The sequence below is a fragment of the Pempheris klunzingeri genome, chromosome 3, assembly GCF_042242105.1.
Source record: "Pempheris klunzingeri isolate RE-2024b chromosome 3, fPemKlu1.hap1, whole genome shotgun sequence".
NCBI classification, from domain to species: Eukaryota; Metazoa; Chordata; class Actinopteri; order Acropomatiformes; family Pempheridae; genus Pempheris; species Pempheris klunzingeri.
Genome location: NC_092014.1, coordinates 11196374 through 11220142, shown reverse-complemented (window position 1 = coordinate 11220142; position 23769 = coordinate 11196374). Strand labels below are relative to the sequence as shown.

Below are 23769 nucleotides of genomic sequence, written 5' to 3'. Positions count from 1 at the left end.
CTGAATGAGAACACAGGATAACCATAAATATATGGGTTAGGATTCACTGTGCAACAAGTGGGGGAAAGTCAGAAAGATGATGCTGCATAAATTTAACCATATTTGCTGTTATTTTACTGTGTTGCAGTTGTTATGAGTCTTGTGACTGAAAATATTCCCAAAATAATTTGCAAATCATAAGAGAAAAAGATTCTAATCATAAGAAATTACATAAATTGGTGAAAACTGTGTGTTGATAGTGAAAGTGGGATAGTTGTCTTATTGCTGCTTTTTGTATTGTGAAACAAAGTGACAGATGTTATTATGAAGCTGGCGAGTAATTTCATGTGAAAATGCCTAATTCTGGTGGGGATCAGGACAATTTAAAACAATCACTGCTTCAGAAATTCCTGGCAGAACATAAAAATGATACATCAATGACATGATCTCATTTGAGACCTGCCCTTGTGCAGTTCACCTATGACGCAAGTGAGATCCAGCAGATGATAAGAGGGGCTTTAAGGAGACAATATGACCCTGAGGTCAGCTTTCACTGCCCTGACATGACCCCCAGCCTGGACACTAAAGGGATGTCACATTCCCTGAAAAATCTCAGAAAAAGAGGAATATTCAGCCAATGTTTTCTACAGTTTAAAAACATTCTTTGTGTGCTATTATTTGTTAGGATTGCCTGGTGCGCTGTGCAGCAGCAATTTGAGTTGTACATGTGTTTTTGTCAGATAGCTGTCAGCAGTCTCTACCAAACACCTTTGTTGTTCAAGTTAATTACATGAAAAAAACCTTCTGTAGATTTGGAAGGAAAACTGTCCCTAACAGATCGATGGCCTCTAACTTTCCGATTTTACCAGATCAACCCGATAGTCTACAGCTATGTTAGCAGCTCTGTGAGGCTGCACTATGGCAGAACCTTGATTTGAGCAAAATGCTAAAAAAGTTTGAAATGCTCACCTCTTGTTTAGCTTGTTAATGCTGAACTTTGTGTTTAGTGCTCATTAGTACCAAACACAAAGTACAGCTGAGGATGATAGAAGTGTCTGTCAATGTTTGGTCATAAACCAAAGCTTGTGACACAGTCAAATAATGACTTGATGACAGTACTGGATGAAAAGTTAATGGTTCAAAAACGTTATTAACAACCTCACGGTAACACCATATTCATCTATGATCTGTATATAAAATTTCATACCAAACTATCAGATATTTGTTTAGATATTTCAGTCTGAATTAAAGTAGTGGACTAACAGACTGACTCTGCCACCCCATGTAGGTCCTATAACACACTGCTTGGGTACATATACCACAGTAAACACAGTCTAAATGGTGTGTATACTGATGTGCATGTGTGTGTATGCTGTGTGTGTTTGCTATCTCACCATTGCAGCACTCTTCATGGCGTGGCTAATGACCACGATGACACGTCCTCTGTAGTTCTGAAGGATTCCAGTTGCAGGACACTGAACCAGCTCACCGTCAGGGCTGAACGCCGCGCTGAAGGGAATGTTGATGCTGCCAGAAATATGGCCTCTGCTGAAGCTGGAGGGAGTGGGGTTAAGGGGCGCAGCTTTGAACAGGTAGAGCACCTGCCTGGAAGCAAGGCAAGGGAGGAGGTGAACCTTGGTTTTTTTAAATTTTTTTTCATGGATACAATAGATTGTAGGAAACAGTATCAAGCCTGTTCAATGATATCCTAATTAGAGTGCTTGTTGTACTGCTTATCTGACCGACTTCCAATACGAAAAGTATGTAAGACAAGCTTCAAGATAGCAGTGTGGGAAAAACTATCTCTCCTTACCGAAGGGAGGAGGAAGAAAAATACATATAAAAGAGATATATTAAGGGTCAACGTGAGAAAGAGAAGAAAAAGGGAAGAAAACAACTAAGTCTCAGTGAGTCAGTCTTAGCACAAGGACAGTGAACGACCCAAAGAGTGGTATATAATTGAATAATAACTCTTTCTATTTCTATTTCCAAGCGTTAAGCTATTGGCGTAATTGCTACATATTTTAAGACAAGTGGTGCTCAACTGCTTTCTCTGTCAAATTACTATTTTCACTAAGCCATACCAGCTGCCACAAGAACATACAAAGTCTGTATGTTACATAATGCAGTGTATAATCCACTAGCTGGGGAATCCTATTGTGGTACATTTAGCCTTGGGATTACAGGAGGCATATTCCAGTTGTTTTACAGCACAGAATAACAACCAAGTACCTAGACAGCTAAATCTAGATGGTCCGGATTAACCCACACCAAGGTCTTAATATAATCCACTTTTTGTGACCGTGGACACCCACAACAGAGCTCTGTCTAAGATCACAATAAAGGTGAACAAGGGTTGCCAAATCCTGTGAAAGTGGTCACAACCTTTTTGTCTGTGTGAGTTAGCCTGAGGAGCATTTGTCTATCAGGAGGATCCAGCGTAGGAATTTGGCTAAAGGAACTGCCATTCCTAAATCCTTGCTCTATCCACTAATCCTAATTGATTAATGGCTCTTTAGGGCTACTTTAAACAATTACCATTCCACTGAATATCTGAAGAGTGAGGCTCACTCCTTCAGGTCCTCTGCCTGTTTTACAGGCAAGGTTTTCTGGGGCGCTATTACTAGTTGTAATCAATAAAAACTGCCCATCTGCAAAAGCAAAATGTATTTACTTTATTTACTACCTCGTAATTGTATGCAGAGCTACTAAAAATGGATAAAGAGGCTATTATATATGGCAAGCAGTAGAAATGTTCATTGTCAAAGGGACTTGCAGGGAATTTCTTTGTATGGCAGATCTACATTGGTGTGTGTATGCACATTAACCCATGCATACTGTCATTGTCCCCTGAATACCACATATCTTCAGAATGTCAACAACAGCCTTGCGTTCAGCCTTTTAACAATTTCAGTACCCAATGAGTTTTTTAATTGTTCATTTAGCTTAAAAAGCATGACTTTATCCACCAACCAACCAAATTAAGTTGATTATATATAATGTATGTATATATGTAAATTTAAATTAAATTGTCACTTCTGGAGATACTTCTGGAGTTTTCTTTGGACAGCAATCACACACATGCCCACACATACTGCAGCCCCATCGGTAGTAAGCTGTCACAAAGAAACTCTTCACTTGACATATTCAGGTATTGTACTGTTGAGCTGAACAAAAGAGCTTACTTTGTACGTAGCAAAACAATTAAGACTATATTTTACATTAAAATGTATTGGTCATGATTATCAAGTTAATTAATAAGTCTAAAATATACAGTGTTAAAGAGCAAACTAGGACTTATGTTGCCAAAAATGCCAGAAGACTGCATTTTGCTCAGGTTCACAGGCTAATCTCCACTGCTTTATCCCCTCGTCTCTCAGACTGCAGAATGTGATCAGGCAGCTTGGGTGGATATGAAGGGCCTAAGTGAGTGTTGCAAATTCTGGCAGCACATAACTGAAGTAGATCATCCACCCTGAATCTGCCCCTACTTGCCTTTGATGGGAACCAAACTGTTTCATTGTCTATACCTGTGGTTCCATTTCAAACCTCTGGAAAGTACTGACACCAGGTCAAGACATGCATGTGCGTCATGACCCTTTAACCTTTCGTAAATAATTTATGAGTGCGTAAAAACATTAGTCTTTATCATCAAATGAAGGAAAACAAGCATCCAACCTGCAAAGATATAGCGCAGTCATGACATATTTGTGTCAGAAAGGTACAGGCAGCTTTTAAAAAGACTTGGATAACACTACAGGGCTTGGATTGTGAGACAGCACAGAGACACACCCATCAGAGAGAGATCTCAAAGCAGATCAGTCTATCTGTTTTTCAACCAGGTGTAGTGTGGAAGATCACTGTCAGTGATACAGTGAACACTGAGCTGTAGGCAGTGTCTGTGCACCTGTACAAAGGAATGCAAAACTATGACTGTCATACACATATACACTACCTGTGTGGCTGAAGTGTAAAAAGCTAAATTTATAAAGCACAAGAAATGGAAAGTTGGAGCAGCTTTCCCTAAGAAAATTACACTGGGAAACAGCTTTATCTGTAAGTGCCAATACTGCAAATCTCAGTAATGTGAACAAAATGTTAGCAGAACATGTATTGTTTTTGCTCTGCTGGACACAATCCAAGGTTGTTAAAACAGGCTGCAGTCTGTGTGCACAGCTCCCTGTTGTGCCTCAGCTCAGAAAAATTGAGCAACGTATTTACAAGTTAAAATAATACCATTACAGGGAATCCTGTTGAAACAGACGAGGAGCTCACAGGTGAATTCCATAACCACACAGAAATGGGAAGGATACTCTTCAACACTGCGGATGTCGACAGCAATAATTTTGGGCTTGCCGGCTTTGGTCCTTTTGGTGGGCCCGGCCAATGACAGCTCACAGAGGTCGATTAAGTCCTCGGCCGAGATCCTGGGGGACACTTCTGCTTTCAGGTCACACAGCGCTAGAGGCTCTCGAGACTACAAGAAAGGAAGTCACAGGAGATCAGATGGAGAGGGAGAAATTCTAGTGCAGGCTTTTATAGGATTTCTGAATATAATTTGAATAATGGAATTTGGATAAGCAGGCATTGTAAAAAGACAAGCAAGGCACAAAGAATAATGTCATGTTGGATATTATTGTCTCTGTAAAACCAAGAAACAGTGATTAGGCCTGAATGTCTTCAATGTTAACTACATTTCCTCTGTATTAATGAGATATCGTACACTGGCCTTATAAACAGTTCATCCTGCTGACTCAAGAACAGAATTACATTATGTATTACCATAAAAAACTGTATTATAGCTCAGAGAGCACCACAGATGAGCAGCAGCAGTGACCATATATGGTCCTTTGCCAGTTTCCATGTGTGCTGCCAAATGGGTTCATTAAAGAACCAAGCCAGAGGCATGGCTGCAGGGGACTGAACCCTGGTCTCTGCAATGTTGGCCATGCGTGATTATGATTCCCAGACGCCCTGATATCATTTAAAGTATAAAAAGTGAAAAAATAAAGTTTTTTTTCCAAGCCCATTCAAGCACACTAACAAACAAATGCATTGTGATAATGAGCGGTCATTAAGTAGTCTGGTACTTCTACTCATTCATATGCAAATTAAATAGGAGAGAAATACTAATAGCATTATCTATGAATTTTCAGCACACTGTTTGGAAACCATTTACAGAGCAGAGAAAGGCCAACTGCAAGTCAAGTAGGTTAAGTGCCAAAACTCTGCCACCCATGAAATAAAATGGCTGAAAGCAGCTAACTCCACTGGCTAGCTGAACAATCTCCTGGCCAGTGAAGAAGTCAGTGACATCTGCGAGCCCAGAGTAGAGTTGGAGATTTATTTATTTATTCTAGATAAGGATTTAAGGTAACAAGCCTGTGTTAGTTCTTAAAAATCCAGGTAGTAGTGTTTTAAATAGCCTTAAGTTTTGCTATTTTATATGATCATTTACCATATTATGAATACTTGGCTCTCCATATAAAGTTTTAAAGAAGTAAGAAGTTATGTATATTTATTCAAAAACTGTACCTAAGTACAATTTTGAATACTACTATATCCATTTTATGTTATTTTAAACTTGTACTCCACTACTTTTCAGGCAGTAATATAGTATTTCTTATTCCAGTGCATTTATCTGACAGCTATAGTTACTGGTTACCTTAGCAGACCAAAGTTTTGAATACGACAACTCACAGTGACCGGGGTGTTGTTGTATGGTTGGTAGCTGCAGTTCTAGGTGTCTGTCACTGTATACTGGTGGTAATTTGATTTATAGTGACAGTCATAGTCATGAGGCTTAATTCTGACTGTGTCCAAAACAATTAATTCCTTGCAAAGCTTGAGTGTAGGCTGTGACTAGAGACATGCAAAGCTCTCATATTTTCTCTTTAAATTTTCCTCAAACACTTTTGTTTCTGCTAATAAATATTCATAGACTGATTATTTCAAATGGTGATGGATCTCAACTGTGATTATAGCAAAATCTCTGACTCAATTCTATACAGTAATAGTTTGTATGGGTATGTCTAAAGGGTGCAGGAAGAGATTGATTTGAGGAGTGGTGCATTGTTTTCAACAGGCAACTTTATTCTGCTCTTTTGAATCATCAGCGGAGAGCTCGATAGGAGCTATTCTAGGCCCCATGAGAAGGCACAACCAATATTTATATATAGCTATGATATAGCTATGAGCTACATATTGTTGCAAAGAAAACGTCTCCCTGATGTGGATGCCTCCTATCTTGTGATCAATTTAGTTCATAGATGAAGGCCAAAACAATAGGTGCAGCCATTAAATATATGGCATCTGCTATTAGAAATATGGTCATTTCTCGGTCCCTGAAAACTGATGTTATTCATTTCTCTCTGTTCCTGAAAAGTGATGTTTTATTTCATTAAAATGTATTGATTTTCTAAAATGTTAGCTAAACATTAAACATTAAAAAGAATTGAATGCGTTATTATGTTGTGCTTCATAGATTTAAACAATTAAAGAGATCAGATAAACCTTGTCTTATAAAAGAATATGAGCAGGAAGTTGCTCAAAAACACGAGTGCTGCAATGCTCTAGTTGCAAAGAAAGCTGACTAAATGTACATTGGTTTCAAAGTGTTTTTAATTAATTAATCTAGATAATTGAATAGTAATAGTTTTTATTTTGTCAACGTCGCACAAGTGCTATTTACATACTGTCACTGTAAACTGGGATTTATTATTCTCTGCATGCTGTTGTCTTCTCAAGCGGTGAGACAAATGAAACGTTGAATTTAGAACAAACTAATCGAAACTTCTAAATAACACAGCATTTTATCTCTGTTTCTACATGTTTTCTTTTTTGTAATATGATGCCATCGAGCCTAATAAATTACATATACGGTATATACAAATACAATAAGGACACCAGCTTTAATTTATAGATTACAACAGTATCTGAATGTTCTCTCATTCGTACTGGATGCTGATTCTCAGTGTAGTTATACATTTTTGCTGCACAAACCCAGCGATGAGGAGATCATGGTTGAATTACATGGGAACCAGGGACAAAGACACCTCACTTTCTAAGCTGGCGGTAAAACCTACTACTGCAAAGTTCAAATGTAACTTGTACTTAATTATTGATACTTCAACAAAATGAAATAAAATCCAAATCAAAAGTGAACACAGTTGCACCAATCTCTCCATTGAATGTGAACAATATTTGACCAGGTACAGGATGTGTTCAGCTGGGTCTTGTCCTTGTCCAAGCAGGCACAGTTTTTCACTGTGATGAGCAACAATTACATCACACATCCCAGTTTATCACTGAAGCAGAGGTGCGTGCATTTAGATATGTTCATGCGTGTATGGAAAATCAGTTCAGTCACATACAGTACATAGTGTACAGATAAAACTCTAAAAGCTAGCGAGTATGCAGAGGGCAATTGAAAAAAACAGAGAAGAAGTTTAAGCCAGCTTATTGTTTAATGGTGCTTTGGACCTGTGTTCATTTTTCACAGTTTGTCTAAATAAACACCAAAACATTGGTGAAAATGGCAGAGGGGGTCAATCAGTCTGCCTTCAAGGAATGCTTTCAAAAGATTACTTACTGAGGTACAAAAAAGCCTTTCAAGCACAGGGTACACACTTAACGGAAAACCACGGATAAGCAGTTGTTATGACAACCCACCAATCCTTATCTTTTCCGTACACATCATTAGAAAATAATGAAGTGATAGATGGGTGTTGGGCATACATGTACTGATTTTTTGACATTTCTGTGGATGCCCACCATCTAGGTTAGGATATTTAACCGTAAAATTTAGTTGAACGTGATGAATCATTACAAAGCACCCATGGGCTAGTTGGATGGTGACAAATTGATGCAAAATGGCTGATTCATTGTGTAGGAGCAGTGGTTGTACCCTGCTGACACAGCGATCTGGCCAGTTTTGGTTTGACACAGCTAGCAGTGCTCAGCTCCAGACTCTAACTGGGCTGGGTCGTATTGTTTGCAGTCTCTGAGGGTCTGAGAGAATTTGGATGAGATGAGGACGGGTTCATGAGATTGGCTGAAATCATAGATAAGCAAATTTCCAGTGTGCTGATCAGCAAAAAGTGGCAACACCTATAGATCGGCTTTAGTAAAACCAAATATTGTCTCTCTCTTTCTACAAATGCACAAAATATATCCAAACACATACAATATACTGAGAGAAATAAGGTAAAATATGCAGCCTGTCATTGCCTGGGGCTGATGGAGCAGTGTGTGGTGACTTAAATGCCATGATGAGCAGTGTGTGCCAAAGGAGAACGGCTTAATGACACTTTCGCATTTCACTGGCCTGACAGTGCGGCTGCTTAAATGGAACTGCTGATAAGCAAACACAAATCCTCTGCAGTGTTTTGTGTTTGTGTGTACGTCTGCTCACAAATGCTCATGGTGCACAGCTGCCAAAAAAACCTAATCACTTAACATATTAAACTGGGAATAACAGTGTCGTATTGCTTGGATCAAGTGTAATGACAAGGTCAGTAACTGATTTAAAGTGCATTGGCACTGCCTGATTGTAACTGTGCTGAGATTTCCACATATCAAACATCACAGTCTGTGGTGTTTGAGCATAATTTCTGAAACAAAAACAAATTTTATCCGCCAAGTCTGCAGTCGGTCAAAGAGAAGAAAAGCATAATTGAGGCCATGATCTGGGAAAAATGCTGACAACAAATACCCCTCACTGTGGCCAAACACACACACATAAACACACACAGCCATTTCCACAGAGCAGGATTCTAAAGCAAAGAATCCTCCCAGCTTACACATACTTCCTGTTTTAATTCTGGTCACACAGCAGTTACCAAGATTGCGCTAACTTGAATGATCTTTCTTGGCAAGGGCAGAAAAAGCAGCCCGTTGTAATGAAAATTCATCTCTATTTTTGCTGACAAACAACAGAATTTGAGCCCAGACATGCACTTTGACAACTGGGTTACAGTGAATGACATATAATGTTTTCATAATTATTATTAATTATATTTCATATATATATTTCAATTATATTTCATAATATAGTACAGTATGTAAATACTGTACTATAGCTAGTTATATGTAAGTATGACTTTAAAAAGCATTATTAGTTTATTCAAATACATAAAACATACATGGGGTGGGCACAATATGATGCATACCTGTACATGTAATGCAATCCAAAACTTTACAACAGCCCTAAAATAAATCCTATCATTTTTTTGACAATGTGTCAGAGAGGTTTATTCAACTCTAAGATGAATTTTGAGGCCTTAGTTAGTGGTGGTGCTGTATTCAATTGTATAATATTGAGAGAGATTGTAACAGTTGAAACAACATGTCATGTTGTCAAGAAAACTGTATAAAATAAGCTTCAAATTGCTACAATTTATTGGGGAGATTTTGTATTGGATTGCATCATATAGTCCATGCGATTGTGTCAAACCCCTGCACAAACTGTTAAGGACAGTTTAAGGTATAATCTCACTTACACTACCAAATTGCGAATGCTCTGCATGTTCACGTTTACTGTACTAATGAATTGTTACCAGGGAGCATTCTTGTTTCCTGATGAACATCCATTCACTCAATCACTGAAAAGCAAGGTCTGCCAGCATTCACCAACCAGGTGCTAATACTTGGCCCTCTTCCTCTTTTAAGCCACCTCCATCCAGTCATCCCAGTGAGTCATCAGCTCTAGCAGGACGATTTGCTATTTCAGACAACCAAGACCATGTCAGCTCCTTCTATAAATTGACTTTCAGCTGCCAATCCCATGTACTGACAAGGAGCCCGTCTGACACCCTTGTCTGAGCCAGTGGTTTCTCTCCTGCGTTGGTAAATTCAATGGCCTGTCTTGCTGGGCACTGTTGTCTGGCTTGGCTTGCCCCATTGTAGCGACTTCAGAGAACAAGAGTCGCTGAGGGACTGAGGTTGGGCCTGTTTGTCTGACGCACGAAACAAAAGAATTCGCTGAGATTTCAAAGAATAAATTTTGCCTTTTATTTGAGAAAAAAAAGATGATCAACTCATGATAACGTGCGTAAACTCCTAATCAAGGAAATCACAGTGATCAAACAAAAAATAGCGGTCAACAAAAAAATACAGCGACCCAGCTCACCCCTTTGAAGCTTTTCAACTTTATCAGCCCAGGCCTTGGCTGTGAGTTTAATTTGTCTTTTCCCACACTCCATTTCAACATCAGAAGTTATTTCACTCATTTTCTTCCTTAATTTCTGCATTTGACGCACATCCACAGACAGAAGGGGAACTCATCCAATAAACATCATCCTCATGACGCATAGCAACGGAACAACAACGACCTCAGGGACAGAGCGCAGATCCTTGGCCTACAGCATGGAGACTCGCTCCCAATGAACAAACAGCCGTCCACATGCAAGCCGCACTCCCCCCATCAGCACACAGCTTAAATGGGCATATCCACAGGTGCTTACCTGGCTGTAGTTCTTAAACTGTTAAACAGCCAGCGCCTACCTTCGTGTCTTACCTCCAATGTCTATTTAAGTTCATCCTCTTCCTCTTTTCATCCTGTTCTTAGCTCAAACAAAAGAATTCACTGAGATTTCAAAGAATGCATTTAGCCTTTTATTTGAGAAAAAGATGATCAACTCATGATAACCTGAGTAAACTCATAATCAAAGTAATCACAGCGATCAAAGAAAAATAGCGGTCAACAAAAAATACGGCGAACCAGCTCACCCCCTCTCTCTCTGCCTCAGACAATGAAAAGTGAACAGGTGAGACTATTGGCTTAATATCCCCGCCCATAGCCATGTGACCCACTATCCCCTTATTCAATATGATCACAAAATAATATCATATCAATATCAACGTAAAAGCAACCTTATCCACTTCTTGGCTGAACCGTCCTTTGTTGTCCTCTGCACATTTCCTGAGAGCAAAATTTGCACAGCTGGGAGAAGTTGCCCCGAAGAGATGCACCAACATCCTACAGTCAGTGAGGTCTTGATTTAAATCCCCATCGGGCCACCAGAGAAACCTCAACAGATCAGCGTCTTCAGCTTACCTGGTGAAACATGGATTCTACATCTGCCATGATCACCACAGATTCTTTCCTGAATCTGGTCACCACTCCAATCAACAAACTGGTGAGATCAGGTCCTTGCAGAAGCTGAGCATTGATCGATGTTCCTTGAAAACTAGCTCCACAATCACAGACAACTCTGATCTTCCCTTTTGTTGAATGATAAGCGTCATGGTACGGGATGTACCAGATTTTTACCATCACAGCATTCCAACTCCTCTTCAGGCACCCTTTCAGCATAATCTTTGGTGACCAGATTGTTCATGAAGGCAGTGTAGTCTGCATGGAATGATGAGTCCTTCTGAAGCCTCCTCTTCAGGTGTGAAGCACGTTGCTCAACAATGTTTCTGTTATTTGGCATGTTGAGGTCCTTGTTCCTTAATGGTAAATTAATCTGGTAATGGCCATTTACTTGCTTTGCTGAGTTTGTGACCAATTCCATAAACTTTTGATCCTCTCTTGACATGCCAGATTGTTCATCCACACCGCACTCAGGGAAATCTGTCTTGAACTGTTGCTGCCAAAGTTCCTCCAAATTCACAACTGACACTCTGTTCATTGATAACTCTGGTTGACCACAATCCATTGCTTCCTCCCTTTCTCCTTTTTCCATTCAAGGTCCAAGACCTTAGGAACATTCGTCCCAATCAGCAGCTCAACTTCTGCGTCTATCCTAGGCAGATAGACGGGTTCCAAATGAACCCGTCTAGATCCCTTTCCCTTTCTCTTGGAAAGTTCCTTCTGTGCACAGGCATACGCTCCTGAGTATAAGTTTTGGGCAGTTCACAAAAGTTGTCACCTTCTAAAACAGCAACCTCCAGCCCTGAGACTATATGGCTACTCACAACTTTCTCTTGGCCCATCGTCCTCAAGAGAATATGTGCCTTCTTTCCTATGAGGCCTATTCACTCAGCCACCTGTGAACATCCTCTTTAAATGCGTTGCTGTATTTCATGATGCTGGAAAACCATTCATTCTGTTTATTTTGTTCATCCCCCATAAGTAAAGGAATCAACACCTCATGTGACTCATTTTCACAAAGTTGAATTAATTTGTCCATATGGAATTGAACATGGGAAGCATTTTCCTTTCTTTTCATAAGTGATTTAATATCTGGTACGAGTACTTTCATTCTATTCACAGTGATTTTGCATTCATGTTGAAGCTTTTCAACTTTATCAGCCCAGGCCTTGGCTTTGAGTTGAATTTGTCTTTTCCCACACTCCGTTCAAAACATCAGAAATTATTTCACTCATTTCCTTCCTTAATTTCTGCATTTGATACACATCCACAGACAAAAGGGGAATTCATCCAATAAACATCCTCATGACGCATAGCAGCGGCGCAAAAGCGACCTCAGAGACAGAGCGCAGATCCTTGGCTCACAGCATGGAGCTGCACTCCCCCCATCAGCACACAGCTCAAATGGGCACATCCACAGGTGCTTACCTGGCTGTAGTTCAACAACAATTCACTCATGGCTCCAACACCCATATAGATGGAATCGGCTACTGCATTCCTCTCCCACAGACCTTGGGCAACAGGCTGAGGATGTGTTTGAGTGATCCTTCTCTCTGACATGGGGGGCTTGCTGGAATTTCAGCCAATCCCCAGCAAAACAGGTTGGTTGGTTGGGAAGAACGTCATACACAGACTGGATCAAAAACTTGATCCTGAAAGGCTCAGTCTTCCAGAGTTCAGGCCAAGAAATCTTTCTTTCCAAAGCTGTCTCCCATCTGGTCCACACACCCTGTTGCATCCCCATCATCCTGCCAGAGGGAACCTCCGCCACTCCTGTTCGCACCTCCTGTTGGACCGAGTGAGTAAAAAAGCAAAAAAGGTGCCCTACTATGGCTGGAGTGTCCCTCGCTTTGCTGTCGGTCGTGCATGAATCTGCATGTGAGCGCTATTAGTTATCAACAATTTGAAAAAGAGTAAGGCGACCTAACTTGATAAAGTAACTGGAGACAAACTCAATTCATGCAAAAGATTGATGAAACGGATGCAACTGAATTAATGGAACAAGCGTATAGCATTTCTTTATTTGCTTTGCTATGTTTAAATTTTCTTATTAGTGGCTCAGAGAAAGAAGCAAGAGAGCTTGTTTTCTCCTATACACTCACTCAGACCAAGCTGACTGGACAGCAGCTGTCCAGTGAGATGGATGTCTGTTCACTACAAGGGCTGGGAATCTGCTGACAGAGCCTGCTGCTCAGTTACCAGACAGAGGCGCAATATGTTACACAAACATACAGTATATGCATGTTGTATACAAAAAACTTGGCCTTGCTCAGATGAAGCACAGATATAGAGAGGTGTAACAAAATGACACAACAACAACAACAACATTGTTATGTCATTCAAAAACACAGCTTGGCCCAGAAGAAAGAACTGTGAAGAAAGTAAAAAAAAAAAAAAAAAAAAACACCTTTATAAGATTCGCATTGTTTACACCTTTTTTCTTCACAATAAAATCAATCAATCTTTCTTTCTGCCAAACAAAACACTGACATCAATAAGACATGGCAACATGGTTTTTCCAGAAGATGCGATTACTGGAGTCACTAACTTAATGGCACCACAACTAATGACATCGCGTACATAATTTACTCTTGTATCACTTCACAGACACTTCACATAATAACTATCCCTGGTTTTAACTGAGGGAGTCAAAAGTGTGAAAAAGATTTCACTGAGTCAGCCGTCTTCAGGGCAAAGGATAATCGATGCCAACATGCAATAATGAGTAATGAGCAATGAGCAATCTCTAGATCAACACATTTTGGGGATTTACTCTCTGCAGTAACTCTGTACAATTAGTTTTGTGTGCACTATATGTGTGTGTCAGCAGTCAGTCTAGTGATGAGAGTGACATTTAAACCCACTGCACTCCTGCCTGAATATTTTCTGAGGAAGAGGTCGGGTGCCGATAGATGCGGCCATGGATCAATGCCACCACCCACCCATTTCTCATTCAGCCGAGGCTGAATGAGAAAGATTACAGCAATCACCTGGGCACACAGCAGATAGGGCTGACAAGAGTGTTTGTGAGCTTTCTGGACATGATGCACTCAGGTGTGAAAGGCAAACAGGGCCGCGCCAAAAAAACTAAACAAAGACAAAAAGCCCTTGTGAAAGACAGCATCACATCAATAAACACTTCTTTATATTAACTTTAAGCTGCCATGTCTGAATGCATGCTATGTGTTTCTTATCTCACACAGTCCATCATGGGAGATAGCAGAAGGGATTTTGTTTTGGACAAAAGTATCTGCCAAATGAATCTAATTTAATATCTTCCATTTACTGCACAGCATTTTATAACAATATTTGGAAAAAAGTGTCAAGCTTTACTTCATGCTAATACATTTTTAATTGGGTGACTGTTTGTATTTGTAAAGAGAATGCATTTGAACACAAATCAATATTTCACCACTTTGGGAATTTAAGAATGAGGCTGCTGCGCACTGTATTAAGCATTTAACTGTAACTCTTGATTCCTGAGGAACCCATTCTAACATTAAAAATCAATACAGCTTAACAGGCCTACTAGTGTCACCTCTGCAGCCTTGTTTTACCGCTTGCTCATACTGACCATGTAAACAAATCATACATGCTATAAATCTATCATTATTTACCCAAATTGTTCTTACCAAGGTAGTACCTCTGACCAAAATCATTACTCCATTATTACTGTTATGACCATACTATGTTTTGTACACTTTACATGTGTGTGATGTGTGTGTGACGAGTAAAACTCACCAGGTCCGTCTTGGACATGTCCTGGTAGTCAGATGAGTAGTATGTTGCTGTTTTCCCAAAGCCATTGTCACCAGTGGCTTTCGTTGGCTGAGCATGTTGCCGGTATGTAGTGCTCTTTGGAGTCCAGCAGAAGAGGTTGATGGATTCACGAACACAGCGCTCAATGTCAATTTCTGTGCGAACAAAAAAGTCAGGAGATAAATATGAATATGTTGGAGTTGCTCCCAATCTGTGAACATAATCATAAACAGAGTACCTTTTTAATGCATTGCTTTTAAAAAAAAAAGCAATAATAAGCTTGCAAACAGTGACCTACACCCAATTAATAAAATCACTACGGTAATGTTTATGGAACTTGGCTAGCAATCATGGATCTTTTATTTATTCATTTATTTACATAATCAATCATACAGACATTAACAATCACATATAATTAATCATGTAACAAATGCAAGCAATGCATCAACCTATTTTATTCACATGCTCTTCTTAGTGGGCAACATAACATAGGCACTCAACTGGACCTCACTCTAAACAATATGCAATCACCTGTATATTTTACCATATACTTTTCTCAAACGCCCTTTGGGAAATGCTGGTAATCAAAGAAGAGAGGGGTCAGGAAAAATCACAGTTGGTTTGTCACTGCATCATCACTATACATGCACATACATATATATAACCACAGTTATATCTGTATACACGGCTTCAATTACCTGAAGGCTGTACCAGCCTAACTTCTGCCCCCTACTGAGATTTCTAAGGTTGGGTTTTGAATTAGTCTCAGTAGCTGCTTTATTACATGTTTCCATTTAGCGTTTGTAATGTCGCATTTGGAGAAATCTAACAAACAAGGAACTCTAATTCTTGCTGAAGATGTTCATATGATTCAAAGTTTGCCCACAAAAAAGCCTATCTATGATAAAAAGCCCCCTGTCCACTCAGTCTCTGAAGCCGATATCTATTTTGCTAGGCAGAATCTCTGGATTAGTTTGTCTTAACTCTATTGAGGTAGGCTTAAAAAGGTTTAATTGCTTTCTTATAGGCAACCAAGTTTTCACATTATCTATTTTCAATTTCTTCCAATTTGCTTCGCTTAAGAAATGGCAGCCCTACTATCGAATACTGACGCATGAATTTTGCTCAATACTCACCCAGCCCATTTCCAAATCATGTGTTCTCCATGCTCATCAGGGTGCCCATTGTGCTGCCCAGTAGCAATATTTGATGTTGGGCAAAAGAAGGCCTGTTTTGTTTTGATACTAAGAAAGTCTTGAGTCTAACCTCAGGCTCAAACATTTTGCCATATGAATCTTGAAGACTGACATAGGAAAAGCAGTCTGGATATTATCATTCGGATAGTTTCAGTTCTACCAATTAGTGATTGTTTGATCGGATGGTATTAACTGTGTTATAACCTTCTGGATTGTCTTTGTTACTGTAGCATTAAGTATCTTTTGGTCATTACATAGAAGACCTATTGCCTGATATCCTTCACAGTTAGTAGAAATGAGATGTGATGAGGTTCTAAACACGCTAAAATGCTCACAACAACAATACTAACAATCTGATGTTTAGCAGGTATAATGTTTCATTATTCACCATTAGTTTAGTGTGCCAAGATTTGCCAAACAAAAAGTACAGCTGAAGTTGGTAGGAGTGTCATTTGTTCTGCAAGGATTTGCTAATAACCATATAAAAGTATTGGATAAATAAACATTCAGACCTGATGGTGGCATCTCATAGAATCACCAGAGAAGTTATTACAAATGATTGTCTGTACCAAATGAATGTAATTTAATTTGTCTGTGCCAAAATTAATGGCAATCCATTCAATAGCAATCAAGACATGTAATTTAATAGAAAAAGCAGAGGGTATGCTGCTAATCTCTGATTTTTCTAATTACTCTGACAACATTTTACTTTAACAGATTATTTAACTGCTGTGCGAGAATATGAATGAACCAAAAAAATGAATGAATAAATGGATTGTAAGGCATGAGAATAAAAAAGACATGCGATTCCCTCCCTTGAATCAGACATAAATTATAAGAGATTATGTAAATGTAGTGTGGGCGGTTTGGTTGCACTGCAGAAGTGAGCAGCTTGACCTTGGCATTTTCCTGCCATTAGTAATCTTAAATAGTCATGCAGCAGTGCCAGTGGTTTTTTAAGATAACTGACCATCATTTAGCTGCCGTCCGTCATCTGAGCTTATGTCCCAAAATAGGTTTTTAGTATAAAGGAAAATCTCTTCTATTCCCCCTAATGCCTCTCCGGCAACATCCATCCTTCCCTTGCTTCTCGAATTGAGAATAGAGAGGATTAGGGAACAGGGACTCACTGGATTAGCCGAGGATTTGGGTAAATTAGGAATTCTTTCCTTCACACTCTTTCACATTGACAGCCTCTCTTTCACTCCCCTTTTTTTGTGGATAATAAGCAAGTCTGGCTAATGAGTGCTCCTTGGTATGACCTGCACCTGGCCCGGGCTCAAGTGAAATTATAAAGAAGATGCATCTTTCCCCCTTCTGTCCCACAGCAGCGTCAAGGTTAGGGGGTTGTCAGCCCTCATAGGCTGGGACCTCACAGACTCAGTTACAAGGTTCACACCAGTGAAAAACACACTGGTGGTCTGAGATTCCTCACCGACAGACTCACAGGCAGTTCAGGGAAATACATTTTCCCTCCCTAGGGCGACGAATGCTGCATGCAATCACTTCTCCTGCTCAAGGAGGCAGGAATGAGGAAGAGGAGATTGATGGCGGTTTTAACAAGCCCTGGGCTCAGCTGGGCATTCCAAGGTAGCCAATTCTGTTGAGGAGCAATTTTTCTTTTTAGTCAGACAAAATTACAGTTGAGTAATTATGTATAGGCGCTGATTGTGGACTGTGACTTGTTGCCACAAATGGTAGAATGGGATGATTAGTTAAGAGCAAGTCAGGGGATTTGTGGAATTGGATTGTGGTGTAAAGGAAGACCTGACAATAATGGAGATGAGAGAATTTAGTGAATTGAAATAAATAGAGAGACTCTGTTGCATTATAATTTTCCAACCCTTGTTATTCTAACAAACACAGCATGAAAATTACTCTTGATCATCAACCCATATAAAGCCATCCAATAGCGACAATTCCCTTCTCCCTACTTGAATAGCTTTTCAATTGTAAACCATAATGACATTGACAGTTTGAAGTGGGACTTTCTATTGCCCAGCGGTTTGCCCATTCATCCATCTTTCATACATAGTAATACTGTGTACCACTAATTATATTTGAGGAAACGATGCTTGCTGTTGCTCTATTCCATTTCAGAATTGCACAGATATGAGAGTGTATTACAATGATTGTTTGTTTGCTTTGATGAAACTGGAAGATGGAATATGTGCATTATGTTTGTATGTCTTTAAAGCAACATGATGTAAGTGTTTTACCTTTACCTTTAGCTTCAAAACCATTTTGATGGTACACTGATTTGCAATGGGGAGAATGATGCCGCTTTCATTCCACACCCCAAATGCCTGCACTTGCATAATATAAATTGGGTTGAGCAGTGGTGCACTAGCCATCTGACACAGTGGGACAAATTCAGTCACAAACGCAGTGACTTGTGGACATCTGTAGACAGCAGTGGACCGTCAAAAAGTTTCTATCATCATTCAGGGTGTGCATGAGAACATGCTGCGTGTGTGACTCAACTTGACCTGAGCAAAAGTTACATAGACTTGCTTTAAAGGGCGCACACCTTAACTATGTCTTTACAGCCTCATCAACCTTCATTTATACAGTGCCAATTCTTAATAAACACTAACTCAAGACACTTTTCATTAAAGACCAAAACTAGACCAAATTCTTTAATGTAAGAGAGACCAAAAGATTCAAGAATCCCCAGAAGAGCGCACCAGGCGACAATGGCAAGGAAACACTCCTGCTGCTTAAACAAAGAAAATATGCAAGATGCAGCATTACACTGAAGTCAACTTGTTTCTGTGATTCAAAATTAAATCTGTGTCATTTCTTTTAATCAGGTTATTTTGAGACTTTTCCTTTGTGCAAGTATTTTGTGTTTTGTTTTCCTGCATGGAATTATAAATAAAGTAGCCTGTCAGTCCTCTGAATGTGTTAACTGCACTGAAAACCTACTAGATGGCGATATTGAGTGGTTCTAAAAGTTGTAAAAACCGTCAAAAAAGAACTGTCGTAAAAAGTGTCAGTCATTCTCGAATGAAAACCTCTTGTCCATGCTAAGAGTGAGTGTAGAAGGTAGCCCTGGTTTAAACTTTGAGCACATTTCCTGAAGTTTAAGCTTATTTTATTTGTACATGTATTTTAAAATGCCTGAGGCCAGATTATCAACCAAATCCCTAAATTTAAATATAAATATGTCATGCCAAATGTGTGATGCACTCCAAGCGTTAAACCTTCAACATCAATGTTCTACTTCTCCTTCTGTTAGTGTTCTCTAGGTATCCCTGTGTGCAATGTTGCCTCAAGCACTTTCAGCAGCTCAAGGTTGCTTTTCTCAGAACTAAACACTTATAACTAGAGCTCATCACTTCTGTGCCCAGCTCTGCTCATTGAGACAGATGCTAATGTCCCGTGAAGGCAAATGCCGCTGCATCATCAGTAAACACACGGTTCCTGTCAGCCAGAAAGTCTCTCTGGTCCATTGTGAATCAATGAAGTCTCCAAACAAGAGAAAGTTATAGATCACCTGAGGCTACAAGACTAAGCAAATGGGAATCACAAAATGAGATTAATTGCCAACAAATGGCAGGCTGAGATGTATTATTGGCTCCAAGGCAAAATGTTGCAGCACAGGTCTTACCTGTTTCACATTTAATTTTATATCAGACTCTGATATACAGACTGTGATATCATTCACAAAGCGTTATTGAAAATAATTCAGCAATTCTGATAGCCTGGGGAGTCAAGATGACTCCAATAACATTTCAGTGAAGATAGTTTTACGAGGGATATTGAGTTACACTATGCATAATTCAACTGACTTATTGACAGTTTGAGGAACTAGTGGTTGAACATGACCTCACTGTTAGTATCACTTCCCTTAAATCTGGACCTCTCCTCTTCATTTGGAATATTGGCAACTAGAGACTTCACAGTGTTATGTGAAAATAGGCTTGTCACTGAGAATTATTATCACTGGCCCCATTTACTGCCTAGAAGGAAGGAAAGAGAGGCGCGTCTCTGAATCATTTAAGAGCGACTGTCCTGCAACACTATCTTGACCATATCTTGACTTTTATTCCGACAGCTGCAGACAGGAATGAAAGAGGAGACTTTCTCTTTATTTCACAACTAAGTATCAAGCTTACGTATGCGTCTTTCAAAGTTCATCCATTTCTCTGAACCTCAGATTGAGTCAAAATAATAAAGGGACCTTTTCACCACTGAGACACACATAGGCTACCATACCATCAAGCACGGATGTTGTGTACCTGAAATGAATGGTACAAATTATATATTGACTCAGTTTAAAATTGCAAATGCAAGTTTACAACGTAGATACACTGTTTATGTATTCACATTAACGCTGCATTTATTGTTTGTCTTTCCTTGAGGATCTAAAGACAACAAAAACGTTAAAATCAGCAATATATTTTTTGAGTATGGTGAGGAAAAAAATTATCTCTTTCCTTTTTCTGCTACATAAGCTAGATTAAGCCTTTTTCTTGTATAATGTACAAGCCAGCATCAGAGTATATTTTTCTGGCTTCACACATGCCGTTCCTGTAGTTACATGCATGTGGAGCACGTGGAGTCTGCTCTGAAACAAATGAATGCAAGCTTCAGCGGTATGAGGACATCAATTCTGCACGCCTGATGGCAGAAAAGAGCAGGTGCAGGCTACAAATCACAAGAAACCGACCGTAAGTCACAGTCTAAGTGTGCGTGTGTGTGTGTCTGTGTGTACTCAACATTAATGTATTGAGGCAGAGCACATACAGACTGACCCCAAAAGCCTTGCTTTCAACAAAGACTGGCATGATCTATTAGAAACTTACATATATTACTTACTTAGGAAACAAAGCCTTATAATGTCTAGCATTTAACTAGTAAGGGTTACATAAGGAACAAGACTAAAAGTCAGACAAGCAGCTCTGTATTTTGGCACATTGGCACTATAAGATAAATGCTTACATGCTCACAATGGGGGATCACCAAAGTCAGCAAGTTTCATTTCCTTAGGGAACCACGCATGTCTGTACGAAATTTCATGGCAATCCATCCGCTAGCTGTTCAGATATTACAGACTAGACCATTGTGGTGGAACAGCTGACAAACAGACCAACATCAACATCTCTAGAGCTTGTACACTAGAAAAAGGACCAACCACGTGCCAATAAGCCCACAGTACTAAGACCTCTGCTGTTATTTAGCAAAGATGATAAATATTGTGCTCAACTGTTTGGTGCTGGGTAAGATTTAGCAGTCTGTCACTGTAACAAGGTATATAAAACCATCTTGAGAGTGGACCAGAACATGGCTGGAAACTAAAGTAAACAAGTCCTGTTTGAGGTCAGTCTACAGCCCAGAATTCATTCCTAATATAGTTTAGAGCGAGTGCCAGATACTACACTGTAACTACCCAGGTATACACAAGCTGTAATAATGAGGCTGGCAGTGATATACAGAAACAAGCTGGCAGCAGTAACCACTCTCAGGAAATCTTGCCAGAGAAGCTGACTGCAGCTCTAGGCCAACATATTTTACCTTTATAAGGAGAACTGGCTCTCCTTTTCCCTCGGCCTCATCACATGAATCTGTTGGACTTGAGCAGTAAAACACAGTGAAGTATGGCAACATTGAATTTAGGCAGAAGGGGAGGCTGCTGGCCTTAGTTTACAGAGTGCTCCAGCATCCCTTTTGGACAAATCATCGTCTCTGTCGGCTTTGAAACCCCAATGTCACTCTGCCTTTCAGCTAGAAAAAAAAGGGGGCTAAGCAGCATTTGGAAATAAAGTTTTAAAGGAAATTCTTTGAGGTATCCCCCAGGCAAGAAGTACATTCTGAAGACATTATGAATGCCGCTCTTGAATTTTATGTCACCGATACTTTGCTGAAGCAATCACTTTGTAAAACTGAAAAGCAGCAGTAAAGAGGCCACATATAAAGACACACTATAAAAAGTCTTCACTTTCTGTGGCATATACAGTCGACAAAAGCATCAAAGTCCCTGGGGCAATGTGTCAGTGTCTTACTATACCCCATTAAATGTCCCTTGGACCATGAGTCAGTGCTATGTTAAGTACTTAAACACATATAACCAACACAGCAAAGCTAATAAGTACACATTTCCACTAAGCTTGTCTGAATGGAAGCAAACCTCAGAATTCCTCCTTGATTTGTCGGCCCTCCTCTTGCGTCTTATTTAAGAAAGGAGCCAGACTTACTGTTGCCTGTAATGCACTGAAACCTGCAGGGATTTAGAAACCATACTGCAGAGTTAAAACACTAGATTTCAATATTTGCCACCGCATCAGCCCCTCCCACATCTCATTTTTGCAAGTGATATGACAAGTAGGTGGTTTAATAAGATGTTAAAGAAATGTAATTTGTTCGCTGGAGTTTTCTATTCTTTTTTCCCTGTCAGTGCCATTTCTCATCACCACACCTTCAGCTTTTGTTGGTTGTGTTTTTTTACATAAATCTCTGTGTCTTTGCATTAGCAAAGCAGATAGTTGCTTCAGGCAGGCTGCTAGCCTTACATTCCTGCGCTAACCCTTGGCTTTATTTATTTGTGTCTGTCTCCGTCTCTTGCATGAGTAAAATCCTGCATTTGTGGTTCAACGATGAAAAAGTACCTCTTCGTCTCTCTGGTTTATGTCTGATAGCACTGAAGAATCCAACATCAACAACTTGCTTTAATGATATCGTCAAGTGGCTAAACAGTCTACACAGACCAAACATAGACTACAAGCTGTCAATGCAGATGATGAGTGATGTGAATGCTAGGGAACCACAGACGTTGGGATTTCTGTGGCATACAATTCCCAGGGTGCAGTGGTTGACTGTTCGACTGATGCAGAGCAGATCGGGGCATGCCAAGAGCACATCAAGAAGGGAGGACGGCTATGTAGCAGCGCTGAGCTGCCTGCTTTGAGGATATCATTAACTCAGCAAACATTAGTATTCTGAGGAATGAAAAACAGCCTCCTGCAAATACCAGTTGCTGTTACAGATGGACAACGTTTGAGTCAGGTTTAGGCAAGGCATAAAAAAGTTTTTCTGTGTAATTTTCATTTGTTTGTTTGTTTGCTGACGTTCTACGGCTTCACACATGCAAAACATAAATAATAAAAGATGCTGCTAGGCAAGCAACATCTGGCCTAGCCTGAATATGGAACACACCTGGAAAGAGGGATAAAGGGGTGCATTTACAAATGTGTAAGTACCAGCTCCTATTCTCACCTGGCAGGTCAGAGAAGAGTAGGATGCACTCATTGAAGCCATTAGCCAAGAGACGGTCCCTCAGCTGCTGCAATATGGCCACACCGATACAGAAGGGGAAAGAGGAGTTACCCAGCAGCAGTGTATCCCACAGGTGGAAGATCTTGTGCAGTGGAAACACATCTGTATGGCGAGTACAGAAATAAACACAACAAAGGGGACTTAGTACAAAATGAGTGAATACAGGAGTGCCTGAAAAGACAAATCCACAATTGCACAACAGGATCCTGTAAGCAAGACAATGGCATGCAATATGCACACAGTGAGAAATGGGGAATCAGTTTGTATATAATGAGTATGATTTTCATGTGCATAGCGTATTTAGTTAACGTGGCTCTATGGCTTTAAAATGGGAAGCTCGCTAAGCAAAATTGTGCATTGGCGAGGTTGCCTGGAGGGATATTTAATGTGGAGGAGGCAGCTGGGAAAATGTTTTTAGGTGGGTGTTGTTGTGGAAAAATGACAGGAAGAACATCAGGGGGC

General features: G+C 39.9%; 1 protein-coding gene across 1 annotated transcript in view; it reads right to left on the bottom strand.

Annotated features, from left to right (window-relative positions):
• The window catches only part of tbck (TBC1 domain containing kinase), a 44227-nt gene that overhangs the window by 4638 nt on the left and 15820 nt on the right, over positions 1-23769 (bottom strand). Inside the window, exons 22-25 of the mRNA XM_070856164.1 lie at positions 23248-23409; positions 14816-14988; positions 4293-4456; positions 1374-1533 (exon numbers count right to left, since the gene is read on the bottom strand). Coding sequence (XP_070712265.1) covers positions 1374-1533; positions 4293-4456; positions 14816-14988; positions 23248-23409 — 659 coding nt within the window. The remainder of the gene's footprint in view (positions 1-1373; positions 1534-4292; positions 4457-14815; positions 14989-23247; positions 23410-23769) is intronic.